We start from the raw sequence: 15,128 nt of genomic DNA, 5'->3' as shown, positions 1-15,128 counted from the left end.
CTTCGTGTGTAGACCAACGGGGGCAATGCCCCCCCCCCCCCCCCCCAACTTTTACAACCATTAAAGAATATGCTTTATTTTACGCCTAACTAGTGTGTAAATTAGAGATTAGCCCCTCCTTCCCTATTAATTTGTCTCCCTTCACCAAATGGCCCTCACTTGGATTATGCTCAAGCTCCACCACTGAGCGAGGACCGGTCGGAGTATTGCTTATTTTTTTTCTTTTTTTTGCAAATGGTTGGAGTATTGCTTTAAGTATAAGTACGTACGCGTGTACGTAGTACATTCATTCATGCATGCAGAAGGAAACTCTATATCTGGTCCAAAATTGGATGAAACTGGAATTTTTATTTATTAATTAAAATTATGGATTACAGGCATAGGAAAGCGCATTAATTCATGGATGAACTAAAATTCAAACATGGTTATTTATTCTGAAAACAAACACTTGGATACTACTCATGAATCAAAGTGTTTTAGTTTGTTGGTGTTGCGGTGAGCAGCACATCCTTGATGAGGCTGTCAAGGTTGGCCATGGACCTGCCACCCGGCTGCGCGGTTGCACGGACACACATCTCCTCCCACTCGGCCGCCCTGCGCTTCATCTCCCTCCCAGCTCCCTCGCCTCCCATCACCTCCCTTATCCTGGCCTCCACCTCATCGCGGCGCACGTCGTCGCCGACCTCCATGCCGACGCCCCACTCGACACACGCGTAGCGGGCGTTGGTCTGCTGCTCGGCGAAGAAGGGCCAGCAGAGCATGGGCACCCCGGCGCTGATGGACACCAGGGCCGAGTTCCACCCGCTGTGGGTGAGGAAGACGCCGACGGCCTGGTGCCGCAACACCGCCTCCTGCTCGCACCAGCTCGCCAGGAGGCACCTCCCCTTGGTGGCCTCCAGGAACTCGGGAGGCAGCCGCACGGCGGCGCCCTTGGCCAGCAGGTCATTCCTCACGATCCACAGGAAGGGGTGGCCGCAGTTGGCCAGGCCCCACGCGAACTCCACCAGCTCCTCGCTGGACATGGTGGTGATGCTCCCGAAGTTGACGTACACCACCGACCGGGGCTCCCTGCCGTCGAGCCACTCTAGGCAGGAGCGGTCCTCCCTCCAGAGGCTGGCGCGTATCCGGGCGAGCGGGCCGGCTTCGCCCTTGTCCGCGAGGAGGTTGAGCGGGCCAATGGTGTAGACGCGCGGGAGCATGGCGCGCATGGCGTCCAGCGCCGGCTGCTCAAGCTCGTCCAGGGTGTTGACGATGACGGCGGCCGCGCGGCCCGCCTGCTCCGAGTGGTGCAGCAGGAAGTTGAGCATCACGTCGTCGCGGTCGGTGGTGCAGATGAAGGAAGGGAAGTCCCGGAGGCGCATGTGCCGGCTCATCCCGGGAGCCTGCGCCACCGGCGTGTCCAGGTACCCGTTGCTCAGCTGCGCTTCATCTGCTCCACGTCCACGACCACCACGACCACCACGACTAGCATATATTAGCAGTTACCACGTACGTATATACTGCAGTACTGGAGAGGTGAGGTATGCTCTACGTACCTTTGAGGGGAGCGATGCCCTCTTGCATGAGGAACCGGAAGTTGCGGTAGCCAATGTAGCCGCAGGCGCTGGCGGTCCAGAAGAGGACGCACGGCACCCCGATCTCCGCCGCCGCGTCCACGCTGAAGCTCATCACGTTGTCCGCCACCACGCACGTCACCGGCGGCCCAACCCTGTTGAGCTCCCCGAGCAGCCTCTTCAAGGGGGGAAGGCAGGTGGTCATCGTGGAGTAGCACAGGGAGGGTATGTCCTGCGTGGCATCCGCGTCCGATGGCGGCAGGCCGTCGGGGATGGTGGCGAAGCGGAAGTCCGGGAGGCCCTCCACGGCTGCGTCGCCGCGGGAGCGGACCAGGCGCCGGTGGTTATACTCGGTGTTGACGAAGGTGATGTGGAAACCCTTGCAGTGAAGAAGCTTGGCCAGCTTCAGCATGGGCGTGACGTGCCCCTGCGTCGGCAACGGCACGATCACCGCGTGAGGCTTCTTCATCTCCATGTTTTCTCGACCTCGACAGATCGTGCGCTCTTGAGGACCCCTTACTGCTTATATATATATACTCCTACTATGTGCTTCCTCTTTCCCAAATTATATAAGACTTAAGTCCCACCTGTTTTTTTTTCTTTTTTCAAATTGATAGACAGACTCAAGTCCCACTTGTTCTTTTTTCAAATTGATGGACAGACTTTGATGTATATATATAATAAACATATATCGTTAGATTCATCATAATGTAGTGCTTATAGATTTTTTAAAATGTCAAACTTTACAAAAGTTGACTTAGTTTATAGAGAAAACTATTTATATTTACAACCCCAAACATATAAAATACGACAGTATATTTTATGATGAATCTAATAATATATGTTTGGCATTCTAGATTTAAATATTTTTCTTCACAAATCTAATAAAAGTTTGTGAGGTTTGACTTAAAAAAATATGCACTACATTATGAAACGGAGAGAGTAGTATATAGATTAGGCAGTCCACTTCAAGTCTCACCTGTTTTTTCAAACTAATTAATGTTTTACCTTATCTTCCCGCAAAAAAAAATGTTTTACCTTTTCATGCAAGCATGCTAGTTAACCTCACGCGAGTTTTGTATGTTATATGTAGTATCTGTCAAAACCGAGAGAATGTACGTGTGGTATGTAGTATATAAATTTCTTTTGATATAATTTGTTTTAATATAATAGTTTGTACACAATTTGTTTTAATATAATAGTTTGTACATACAAATATGATGGTATTTTCTAAATTTTAAATATAGTATATGTTTATATACTGTATATATATATACATTTTTTTGATACAAGCAGTGGTAGTATCCTCTTAACTCTCTGCATGCCAAGTGTCATCTCAGACTACCATGCATAACGGGTTAGTGGGTGGAAAAATCCGTTAACATTCGGACTCTAATTGATTCCGTAGAGTTAGGACATGTACAATGGTGCTATCTTATGAGTGCCACGTAGGATAAATGTTGAGGTGGAGGTGAGAGAAATCATAGGAAGAAGGCTTGTCTTCTCTTATTTAAGAGATGATCCCTTAGCACAATATGTCTCACCATGTTTTTTGAAATAGCTAGTTATTGAAGATAAGGCTAAGATACAACTCATTGTAGACATACTTTTTTGTAATCTCTAAATTACATGCAACACTTAAGATAAAATTACCTTATCAAACATTGTACATGCACTTAATTAGACAACCTACTATTATCCAAGCCACATGCACCACCTCTGATTGCATGGATAAGATTTATCTTGTTTGCATGCTGGATAAATTCACCTAGCTAGATTCGTCTACGGGCAAAGGATAAAAAGTATATATATTCCGTGGTATATGTACTTCATGTTTCCAAATAAATCAGATTATCTATTTTGTTTTCCCTAAAATGTCTTGGTATACTCCATTCTTTTGAAAGTATATGGTATATCCCCCCTAATGATACCATACATACTATATACTCCAAAATAATCATAGAATATATACTCCAGAGTCGTGTAGAGTATGAAGAGTATATTATGTCCAATACAGTGGATGGAGGCATGCCACATTAAGGATGTACTAATTAACAGGCATGACTGCATGAGTATCAAGAGAAGGAGTATGTCAATGGAATTAAATAAGACTATTTAATTATATATTAGTATATGTGGGTGATTTCCATCTAATTTCTCAAGCACCTGACGATGGCTGCACATGTAGTATTCCTCACAAAAAAATGTAGTATGCAGCTAGTATGTAGAGTGAAAGAAAAGAGTGTGTTAATAGAAGAAAAGAGTATGACAGAAGGTAGTGTAGAGTATAATATTTTGTTGAGGAATAGTATGGAGTATAATAGGCAAGGTAGTATGGTGTATGGTGTATGTCAGTATATGCTTACAGAAAACAGGAACAATTATATACTTCATTCAGAAATCATGTAGTGCTAGATGTAATATATGCTGACGTGGGAGAGTATGGGTTGCTTTATTTTTGGTTTAAACTACGTAGAATATAATATTTTCTGAAAGAATGTATAAAGTATACACGTTATACTGAATAGAGTATGGAGAATATCATTGCTAACAGAGTTTGTTTATATTTCGAGCTGGTGCGTTCGGTAATACATGATGCATCCATTATGTCAGCCATTCAGGCATCAGAGGAAACAACATGCATCAATGTGTGTCAATACATCTTGAGCCGACGCTGAAGTGTATTCGTCCTCGGAGAGTGGTTTTTTGTGCACCCACACACATTGCACCCCCGATGCACCCATGATAAAAAACTCAGCAAAACATTTCAAAAAATCTGAAACTTTAAATGATTATGAATAAATGTTTTAGGGGTTTGCAAAATTTGGTGGTGAAATAACATAAGAGGAAATCTGTACAAAATGAACAACATTTGTCCTGTAACGTGGGTGCAGAGCATCATTTGTATTTCATTTTGTATGGGGATCATTTTATTTGATGATCAAACTTTGCAAGCTTCTAAAACATTTCCTCATACTCACACCCACCTAGTTTCAGAGTTTTTTTTTTGTTTTTTTAATATTTTTTTCGAATTTTTCTGTTCTCTGCGTGGGCGCATCAAAGATGGGTGCAGTACTACTTTTCCTTCATCCTCATCTAGATGTTCTCCAAGGAAAGCGTCGGCGGCTGCCACCATACTGCCCGTTACATGCTCCACTAGATCTGACTGTTCTACAACAGCTAGATTTCGATCTCTAGATCCACACGTCTTCATTCATTGGCAATCTTGTCCACATGCAGAGGAACAGGTTGGCGTTCATGCCTTGGTTTAAAAATTAACAAAGGGAATTGGTATTGATGTAGGTCAGGTCGCCTAGGGAAATCCGCTCGGCACTTTCCACCGGGGAAGATAGATTAGCGGCATCGTCGAGCAGGATGAAGAATCTGGGCGCCCACAAAATCTCAGGCTAAAATCAACAAATTAGGTATATCAAAAAACTAAATTAGCACATGTAGTGTGAGATCAAAGAACTACTCCATAATAACAACATGGATCGACCCAAACCTTCATCATATGAGCTCCCTTCGGCGGCGCCTCTGCGGTGGGGGCGGCCGAGCGGCCGAGTGCGTGGTTTGTTCGTGAGTGACTGATACGTGATGATGGTGGTGTTACGTCCACATCGGCGGAGAAGGCATCTCTTCCAAAGGCCACACTTGGGAAGAGATGGGATGGCTGCCGAATGGAGGTAGCTACACTAGATTGTAGAATGTATTTTTTTTCTATATATATAATAAAATAATCACACTTACCTTATATTTTGGAAGATCATTAAATTAAATGCATCATTATTATAGTCCTTAAATATGATAGAATGCATATCCGCTTCGTTCTTTCTTTCTTTATTTATTTTTCAGAAAACTTTCAATCTATTCATTTTCAATCAGCAGTACATCGAAACCCAGAAATAATAGAAATAATAGCGACGACAACAAGCACTGAAATGAGCCGAAGGCGCGCCACCTTCATCGTTCCTCCCTCGCTGGAGCCCACAACTTGTTGTAGTGCATCTTTCTATTTTATTTACTCAATTAATTTTTGTTCTCTAAAGACATCTTGCGTGCAAATATTAAATCCTATGATGACAGACTTGGCCGATGGAATCTTTCCAAAATGATCGACGTTTGTGAAGACAATCTCCAGTCCTTTAGGATAGAAAGAATCTTGGTTGCTTTGTGCCAGGAAGGATGTCGAGCTTGCATTTGGTGTGTTCCAAGTTCGTTTCTCTATTGTCTGGTGCCATGCTCTTACTTGGTCGAGAGATCTCTTGTGAGAGGTCAAGAATGCTTGTGTCATCATGCACAAAATGATCATCAAGAGTGAGCATGCCCCTCCAATGATTACTGATCATCCTTATGAGATACAGGGCCTCTTGCCGATGTTGATCACATGATGTCGGCCGAGTTTGCTGATTTCCTTTCCATGCTTCCAGAAATCCGCGACAAAGTTGGTCATGGACAACTACAAAATGATCTAGTTCAGCATTTGTATCCACTCAAAGTAAATGAAAACTGAGCCATGATCTAGTTGAAGTTCTCGGATTTTCAATTTATTTTAATTGTTATATGAATATTTTATTTCTATGTTTCAATTACTATGGAACTATTTTACGTGTCTAAAATTATGTAATATGATTTCGTAGAAATATAGTTATATGTGCCAAAAAGGGCAATAATGTATTTGGAGAGGATGTTTGGGCTGCCGCTGGGGCAATCGGCCCCAATAGGCCGGCAACGTGCGCGAGCGCTCCCAGTGGACACGTATGGAAGTCATTTCGTTCCCTCAAAAAAAAAAGAAGTCATTTCTTTTGTTAACCCCCTATGGCACCATCTTCGAGAAGCCAATGTCCTTGTTTCATATGTAATTGTCTGACTAGAATTTTACCCCACCGTCATATAATATAATACTTCCTTCGATCCAAAATAAGTTTTGCAGTTTTAAACTAAGATTAATTCAACCTTCGCTCAAAACTGTGGGACTTATTATGGATCGGAGGGAGTATGTTATTACAAGCTACTAACTCATATATTTTCATTGTAATAATATCTTATATCATATTGCCGAACAAGGGGAATAATTTCTTACCGGAAATAAGTTACTCTCTCTTTCATTTCGTGCTCAATTTTACACCTTCCGCCAATCTTTTAGCTAGCCAGCATGTTAGTTCAAGGAGAGGACATGACCTGTAAATTTGATGGATTGACCGGTCAATTCAAACAAGATATACAATGGAATTGGACTCTGAACTCATAGTCTACACTCGTATCTCAGAAAATATATAAGAGCCCAACCTCTGCTTCTGCTGGCGTCGCTTATCACAAGTTGGATATGCCCATGACTGGCTTGGTTAGACCTTGACGTCGCCGAAACCTTACATAGATCTAAATATTTATGCCTAGTACTTGGGTGTTATCTCATTGTACATGTTTTTTTTCTAGAATACTACCAAGTGTGAGACGTTTCGAGGCTTTCCCTATTTACAATCCTATTAAGTTTCTTCAACACTATTTGCCTCAAGGCTTTTAACTACGAGGTGAAGATTTGAAGACATCAAATCCCAGTCGTTCTTCTTCTGCCTTTAAAACTCAACCATTCATTGTCTCGTGTTAAATAGATAGATTTTGGTAAATTTCCAGAAAGAACACAAGTAAACAACCATTGTTTTGATAGTTCAAATTAGTGAACATGCAACTCTACGAAGGGCTAAATCCTCCTATATATATGTGTGTGGACAATCCATGAAATAGTAAGTACTTCCTCGGTAAGAAAATGTAGGACGTTTTTTGGTAGCCAACTACACCAAAAAAAAAAACGTCTTATATTTCCTTACAGAGGGAGTATAGTATTTGTATGGAATCCATGTTTCAGTAAGATATGGCTGATGTATGCACTATATTTTTGCAACCGAATGCATAGTAGGATAAGCTCAACGATTCGTTGCATATAGTTTAGTTATATAGGATTCATGGCTAAGTTGCATAGCTCATATTGCTGTTCTCTTTGTACACAAAAACATCTAAACACGACAAACTTCAAATTTATATAATATCAATGGATAGTTCGCACATTACATTACAACAACATTGTTGCTTTATTTGCACACCACATTACACGACATACAGCATGTAAGATTCATCCGGGTATGGATTACGGATAATTGAAAAAACATATTACATACATTACCCTGCCAAAAAATGTATTACATACATTCTATTGGCCCATAGAGATGTGCAGGCAGACGTGGTTTGGCTCGCAAAACAAGGGGTTCAGCTAGAGCAAGGCCAATTTTGCTCTCCTGGAGATCGATACTGTGAACGCCAGGAGACTTCGTCCAAGTGAATCCCTGCAGCATCCTTGCAATCAACATCATTGTTACCGAGGTACCAAGTGAGATCCCTGGACAACCCCTCCTCCCAGTGCTAAATGAAATGAAACGTAGGCCTGGTTCAGTGAGAAGTACATTTGCCGCATTGAGATGCCTCTCTGGCCGAAACTCCAGTGGTTCGACCCAGATCTTGGGGTTGCGACCAAGTCCGAACCGGCTTAATATGACATGGCTACCCTTAGGTATGGTGTAGCCTGCCACCGTGGTGTCCGCCATGGCAACATGTGGTGGGTTAAAAGGATGGTATGGATGCATGCGGAAGGCCTCCCGGATACATGATTTGAGATAGTTTAGCTGAGAAATGTCAGACTCCTGGACTAGTCTCTCTTTACCGACGACCATGTCGAGTTCATCAATTGCTTTTTGCATGACCTCCGGCCTGTTGATCATCTCAGCGAGTGCCCACTCAACAGCGTTGGATGGGTTGTCAATTATTGCAAACATAATTTCCTACAAATAGTCATTGGTAGAAAAAATGCAATCAGTCTTGTATCATATCGACAAAAGAGAAACATTTAGCCAGGGTTGTTTTCTGGAGAGGTTGAGGCAAACTACTAACCGTTGTTTGTGCTCTTATATCTTCTAGGGACAACAATGGCTGTCCTTGTGCATCTTCAAGGTAAACCAGGACGTCCAAAAAGTCTCTGGCCTCTTTCTTTTCAGCACGGCTCTGAATGGAATTGGACCTTTCACGGATCCTGTCCTCTATGATGGGATCATGCAACCGATTGATTGTTCTCATTACATCCCTGGAAACCATCTCATGGCCCTCCAAGTCGAGGCCTTGCAGGGCAGGAAAATAGTCCGACACACAGAAGCTGTATACATGGTTGAGGAGAGTGAAAAGCGCGGCAACATGTGCCAGCTCATCATGCCCAGGACCGCTGGTCGCGGAAGCTGGTAGGTTGCTGAAGTATCGCTTGCCGAAGACAAGCCTCCTTATCATGTCACCACAGAAATGTCGTGATACATGCCGCACGTCGACAATGGCCTCGGAGCTGCAGCAAGAAGTTTTGTTAATGTACCTTACAAGATGGTCATACTCCTCCTCCCGGATGTGCTGGACCTTTTGCTCCATGGACGGGGCGAGGACCTCAGAGGCGAGGACCCGCCTCATCTTCTTCCATTGCTCTCCGTGTGGTGACAAGATAGAGCCCTTGTACCCGTAGCTAAATGAGCCAGAGGCAAAGGTGATGGGACGGGAGGCGAAAACCTCATCATTCTTTCGCAATACCTCGCATGCGATCTCCGGGCTTGTCACAGCAATGACATGGGTCGCTCCAAGACGAAGGCACAGGATGTCTGTGTTCATCTCCTTGAGCAGACGATGGATCCACCGGAACACCGCCGGTTTGTTCCAAATCATCTGGTGCATATTACCGACGAAGGGTAGCGTGGCCGGCCCAGGGGGGAGTTGGCCTGTCTGTGGCGCCGCATTTTTATTTTTCTTCAAGAAAAATAACAGCAAGGTGGCCATCATAACCAGCGTAGCAAGACTTAGACCTGAACAAGACGTCATGCTACGCGTTTGTATTGTGGCTAAGCTCATGTTGCCGACTTTACCTAGTAGGATAGGAAGCATGTTGGGATACGAGAAAGGAAGATATGTCTCAAGTTTTATGCTCCGGGATACTAGTGATGCGTCGCTCTCTTCTGTTCGAAGCGTATTTATAGGCTGGCTGGCTAGGATCCTACAAGTGTGGCCCCAACGCGAATATGGCCAACCTTCCTCATTGTACGCACAACTTGAATCTCTAGTACACATCGCTATGCATGTCACATCAGCTAGTACACATGGTATCATAATTGCATGTCCACTCTTTATCCTTTCTTGCTCACAAATCCACCCCTTTTACCTTTCTAACTTAAATCATTTAAACTAATATTTTAATTTCAAAAAATATAAATTTGAAATTCTGATGCAAAGACCTTTGGAATAAGACCATTGGATATATTTCAACTAGTTTGAATATTTTAAATGAGTGAAATTTGTTATTGAAACGAGTGAAATGAGTGAAATCTGCTATTGAAACGACTACAATCAGAGTGAAATTAGTGAAATGTGTTACTCATAGTGTGAGTAATATAATATGTCATCACATGCCTCTCTTTTCTCATTAATTACATACCACATTATCTCTTTGGCTTAGATGTGTGTGATGTTAGGGCATCTCAACACTGACCCACGAATCTCTTGCATGTGTCTGGAACGCTCTGTCCGGACAGTGGAAGCCATCCAACGCGGGTCTGTATCGGTCTGCGGCGCGGTCCAGATGCGATTTCCCCCGCAAACTAGAGAGAAAAGCTTTTTTTGGGGGGGGGGGGGGTTGCGGGAGTCCGGACCGCTCCCAAGTCCCCTTCTGATTGCCATGTTCCACGTAAACCAACCGCCCGCCCTGCCCACGATTTCCACCCATGCGCCACGCCGCTTCCCGTGCCGCATTCACACCAGCCCAAAGCATGCAGCAGCTGTCACTGATTCCGTGATACGACCGGACGGGAAGGCGACGTAGACGGACGCGACTTTTCGGGCGTCGCTGCCGCTTCAGTGCGGACGCCGCATCCTGAGAAATCCACTCCGTCCGCTGCGGCGCATTGAAGCGGGCTGACTGCCCCTCCGCCTGGCCTGGCCGCGGCTATTTCAGCCGCACTCAGGCACTGTCTAGAACCGCACCATCAGAAGCACCGCACCTTCCTCCTCCCATTCACCGAGCCCTTTATCCTCTTCAAACCCACTAGTGATCGATGTCGAAGTCTTGGTTGTCCGTGCCGGTAGGCGGCAAGGGTGGAAGTTCCTCGTTAGGCGGATCGTGGCGTCACCGCCCTCGCTCACCTAGACCATTCACATCCATGGTGGCGGGCTCCTCCGACAAGGATGAGATAGTCATCTCCTTCGGCGACGAGGAGGAGCAGCCACAGTAGCGGTCCCATCTCTTCTCAGAGGAGGCTTTGACGGACGAAGAATTTATCCGTCAGATGGAGACCATGGTGGTGCGTTCGCTCCATCAGATGGTTCCGCTGCCACCGTCGTTGGTGTGCGTGAAGGAGGAGCCACCATCCCCATCGCGGCTCTGCGTTAGGTGGGAGCCAACATCCCCATACGGGCAGGTGAATGACGAGCTGGCGTACACACCGCACAACCGTGGCCTCCACAATGGCGGCCACGTGAAGCAGGATCCGGCATCCCCCCAATGCCTCTGCTGCATGAAGGACGAGCCGGCGCTGCCCCCGTCGCGAAGCCGCTATGCGTGGGTCGACGGGCACTGGTCGCCACCACCGGCAAACGAAGGAGGAGCTGCCGCCTACGATTGCCTAGGGACGTGGCTGTGTCCTTCACTTCCTCGGAGGCGGTCGTTTCGGCGGTGCCGCCGGCTCTCGGGCCATGGTATCCGAGGCCGAGCGTGAGGCACGGTAGTAGGCGAAAAGGTATGACTGGCGCAATGCTAGTCACCGCTCCGCGTTCGCCAAGACGGACATGGCGCCGGAATGGGTCCGCAACGTCCCGGACCTCGGCGCGGTATTGGTTAATTTTAATTTGTAATGATTGTGATGGTTGTGTTTTTTTCCTATGGCACGTTCCTTTCATTATGCTCCCCAACAACTCATCACGTCCCCCTTTGCCTTTAAGGTTAGCTGAGGCAGCTCCCCAACAAATTAGACTGCTCACAGTGGAGAGTAACATAGAGTAGTAACTTGCTGATGTTACTACTCTATGTTACTACCTCCATAGTGGGTAGTAACTTATGAGTAGTATCATGAAAAAGTTCATTTATTAGGCTATAGACTCATTATGTCTTGAAATGTGTGATGTTACAGTAACTAGCTAAGTTATCGCAAACCTCTCTCTCCTCATTAATTAACTGTCACATAAGCAATTTTGTATTGAAATGTGTGATGTTACTAGTCAAGTTACTTCCATTGTGACTAGTCTTAATCTAACACGTTATTAGCACGCTCTAACCGAGAGCATCCAAGAGCACGAGCAAACAAAAAGAAAAGAAAGATGGGCGGACGACACAATGGTGTGCGGCTGCTAGTACCCACACGGCCAGGCACGGTGCATGGCCCAGGCCGGTGCATCGAGCGATAGCACAACGGAGCGACCAACAATCATGGATGTTAGAGATATGACAGGAAAATCAACTCAACGAAGAACGAAAACAAGCCGTGGACACAAGATTTAACGTGAAAAATCCCTCCAACACGAAAGGGGAAAAACCACGGCCGCTAGCCAACCAAACTTCACTACATCGAGGGATGTTACAAATATCGAGGATTTACAACTGATCGACTTATCCCGTACGACAGCTTATAAGAGATATATATAATACATGTGACCTAGGTCAATACTGATCCATACCCGTGACGGGCCACGCTCCGCTTCGGCCGAAGCCTACCGACGACTGGCCTCGCTCCGCTCGCTCGTCAGAAATTAGCCTTTCTCTTTATACTAGAATCTGGAGTATAACATAGTAACAATGGACGCCCTCCTGGCGCGACATAGTTTTCTGTGACGCTCCAGCGGCAACGCCCAGCACGCTCATCCCGGCGTCGCGGCTACTACGGCGCGTCTCCCGGGGCATCCAAAGATGCAGAGAAAGCGGCGGCCATCAACTAGCTCGTGACACCGCGGCCCTCAACCGGCGGCGCGCATCAGTCATCAACGGAAAGACGAGCATGCTTGCTTCGGCACGCATGGATCCCTTCAAGAAATCAATCACGAGCTTCGTTCTTTCTGACTAAGCGCAGAGCTAATCATCTCGTGTTTGACGCATTTTTCATCTCTTTGCCGAGACTTAAGGCTCTCGGTGAAAATGCCCACATGGCAATACCTCGGAAAATGGCTGAACCATACAAAGAGACTTGTCAGGCCGCTCAGCAAAGTTTTCCTGCATGAAGAAAATAAAATTTTGAAACAATATGTACAGACATAGATGGACAGCTCTCGGCAAAAGTAACCCCGGTGTCACGGTTGCCGTCAACCACGGACGGACATGCCAGGTGGCGTGCTTAGCTCTCGACATACAGCATGGTTGCCGAGTTATTTTTACTTGGATCTCTGCAGCGGCGTGTCTTTGGCATGCCCTTCTCGGCTTAGACCGTCGTTGTTGAGAGCCCGCGCTTTGGCTTTTGGTGTAGACAGTTTTTCCATTAGTGCTGGTCATTTTTAGATACTATTTCCATAATCAAATTTCAGGCTACAGTAATCTAGTACTCCCTCCGTCCTGTGAAAAGTATATATTTAGAAATTTTAAGACAAATTATGGAATGAAGTAAAAAATGCATTGGGAAGATGAAAGCCATCATCCCTCTCCTTTTTTAATTACCCAACCATCAATGAGTTAAGTACATGTAGAAATTAAAAAGATTATGTATAGAGTGTTATTGGTCTTGATTACCGTGTGATGAAAGAAAAATACTTTAAAATGCATTAAGAAGATAAAAGTACATTCTTTTGTGAACAAATTTTAAACCCAAACATACGCTCTTGACCGGACAGAGGGAGTAGGGAACAATGGAGTAAATGCACGACGCGGAGCGGATACAAGAGCCGTAATCTCCACCAATCCAATGCATTATGCATGTGCATATGCGGATTCTGCTAGAATAATAATTTACCAGAATGCATGCTGATCCAATGCATGTGTGGACGTCTGGTGTTTCCTTCACCGCTTGCTTTTTTTGTAGAATAATAATTTACCAGAAGGGTGCCTCATCAGATCGTCGTCGAGATCATTTTGCAATCAGAAGCATACGAGATCCGACAAGCAGCAGCGGGCAGAGGGCCACATATATACATGTAGCAGATGGATCTCCATCACGTTTGCCCACAAAATCAAATGATTTGCCTATCCTCACAATGGGTTATCTATGTGGGCCTCTATTCTTTTCCCTACCCAGTTTGAAGTGGCATTTATTATTTATTCAGTTTTATTTCCCATCAAATTTTATTTTATTTTATTCAGTTTTGTTGGTCTTAGATTTTTTAAACCTTTTATTGGTCTTAGATTTTTTAAACCTTTTATTGGTCTTAGTTGAAACAGGGTGATTCTCATAAAGTCTACCATAAGTAGTTTTGGTTCTTGAATGGTTTGGATTGCTTACTACATGTGTCACATGGTAAGTCTATAGTAAGTTGTTTTGTACCTTCATGTGCCTAGCTAGGTTAAGCTTATTTGCACAACAATATCCAAGTGATGTCCAACATGCTTTGTGGAGAATATTGGGAGTGACACACGATAATAAATCTTATTTCGAGAAAACGGAAGGAGCACTAGAACTAAGGAAAACAAGAGCGCCAGATCGCTCCGCTCCCATCCCGTCTCGCACCGCCGCTCAGCCCTTGCCTCGCTCCGCTCCCCTCTAGATCCCTCCCAGCTGCCTCCCCTCCCCTCCCCTCTATATCCCTCCCGTCCGCCTCCCCTCCCCTCTTCCTTCCCTCCCGCCGCCGCCGCCGCATCCCGGCAGGGCAAAGTCCATGCGGGGGGGGGGGGGGGGGGGGATGATGGCGGTGGCGCGGCATCCCTCAATCGTGGCTTGGAGGCGTGGCTGTGACGGCGGATCTTGAGCGGGCATCTCGGGACGACATGTGTGTAGTCATGACACCTGTCACGTAGCGATGTGACCTCCTCTACCTTTGGCTGTCTTAATCGTCGGTCCAAAGGGATTTGGTCGGTCGGTGTTGCCTCGCGGTGGCTTCACGGCGGCGGATCAAGTGGAGGAGGAGATGTTGGCCTAGCTGCTGAATTGGGTGAGGAAGCCACCATCGTCGGTGGCGCCCGTGAGTGTCGTTTTCCTTGCTGGAGGCGATGGTGGGGGTGTCCCTCGCTCCATTGTTTCCGGGGGAAACCTCATATTTGGAGGAGGCTACCATTGACGGCGGCGCCCGTGGGTGTCGTAGCCCTTGTTGGAGGCGTTGAGGGACCACCTGGATCAGATGATGACGACATCTTCGTCGTCATCCCCGTGGGGGCATCATCTTTGGAGACATTCATCAGCTAGACGGACATGTGGACGGCTTGGTGGTTGGGCGTTGGTAGGTGGTGGAGCGGTGCTTCATCCTACACATCGATGACAGCGATCTCGGCCGCATGGCGCAGTGGAGACTCGGTGTCCGATGAGTGGCGATGAACTCGTGCGGGAGGACGACCCTGTGTGGTGTCGTGGTGGTGTCGATGGCAGAGAGGCCTGG

General features: G+C 46.1%; 2 protein-coding genes across 2 annotated transcripts; both read right to left on the bottom strand.

Annotated features, from left to right (window-relative positions):
• Window positions 1-406: 406 nt before the first annotated feature.
• Window positions 407-2,029, bottom strand: LOC125511665 (7-deoxyloganetin glucosyltransferase). Its single transcript, XM_048677088.2, has 2 exons — window positions 1,536-2,029; window positions 407-1,429 (listed from the first exon to the last, which is right to left on the bottom strand). The coding sequence occupies exons 1-2, from the start codon at window positions 2,026-2,028 to the stop codon at window positions 477-479; spliced, it is 1,446 nt and encodes a 481-aa protein (XP_048533045.1). The 5' UTR covers window position 2,029; the 3' UTR covers window positions 407-476.
• A 5,721-nt stretch (window positions 2,030-7,750) lies between these two features.
• On the bottom strand, window positions 7,751-9,518 carry LOC125511664 (tyrosine N-monooxygenase-like). The gene is made up of 2 exons (XM_048677086.2): window positions 8,496-9,518; window positions 7,751-8,386 (listed from the first exon to the last, which is right to left on the bottom strand). Exons 1-2 carry the CDS (start codon window positions 9,516-9,518, stop codon window positions 7,751-7,753), a joined length of 1,659 nt encoding a protein of 552 aa, XP_048533043.1.
• Between the last annotated feature and the right edge of the window lie 5,610 nt (window positions 9,519-15,128).

The sequence above is a fragment of the Triticum urartu genome, chromosome 5A, assembly GCF_056163025.1.
Source record: "Triticum urartu cultivar PI428250 chromosome 5A, HENAU_Tu73, whole genome shotgun sequence".
NCBI classification, from domain to species: domain Eukaryota; kingdom Viridiplantae; phylum Streptophyta; class Magnoliopsida; order Poales; family Poaceae; genus Triticum; species Triticum urartu.
Note: the sequence above shows the minus strand (reverse complement) of the source record. Positions and strands in the feature narration are given on the sequence as shown.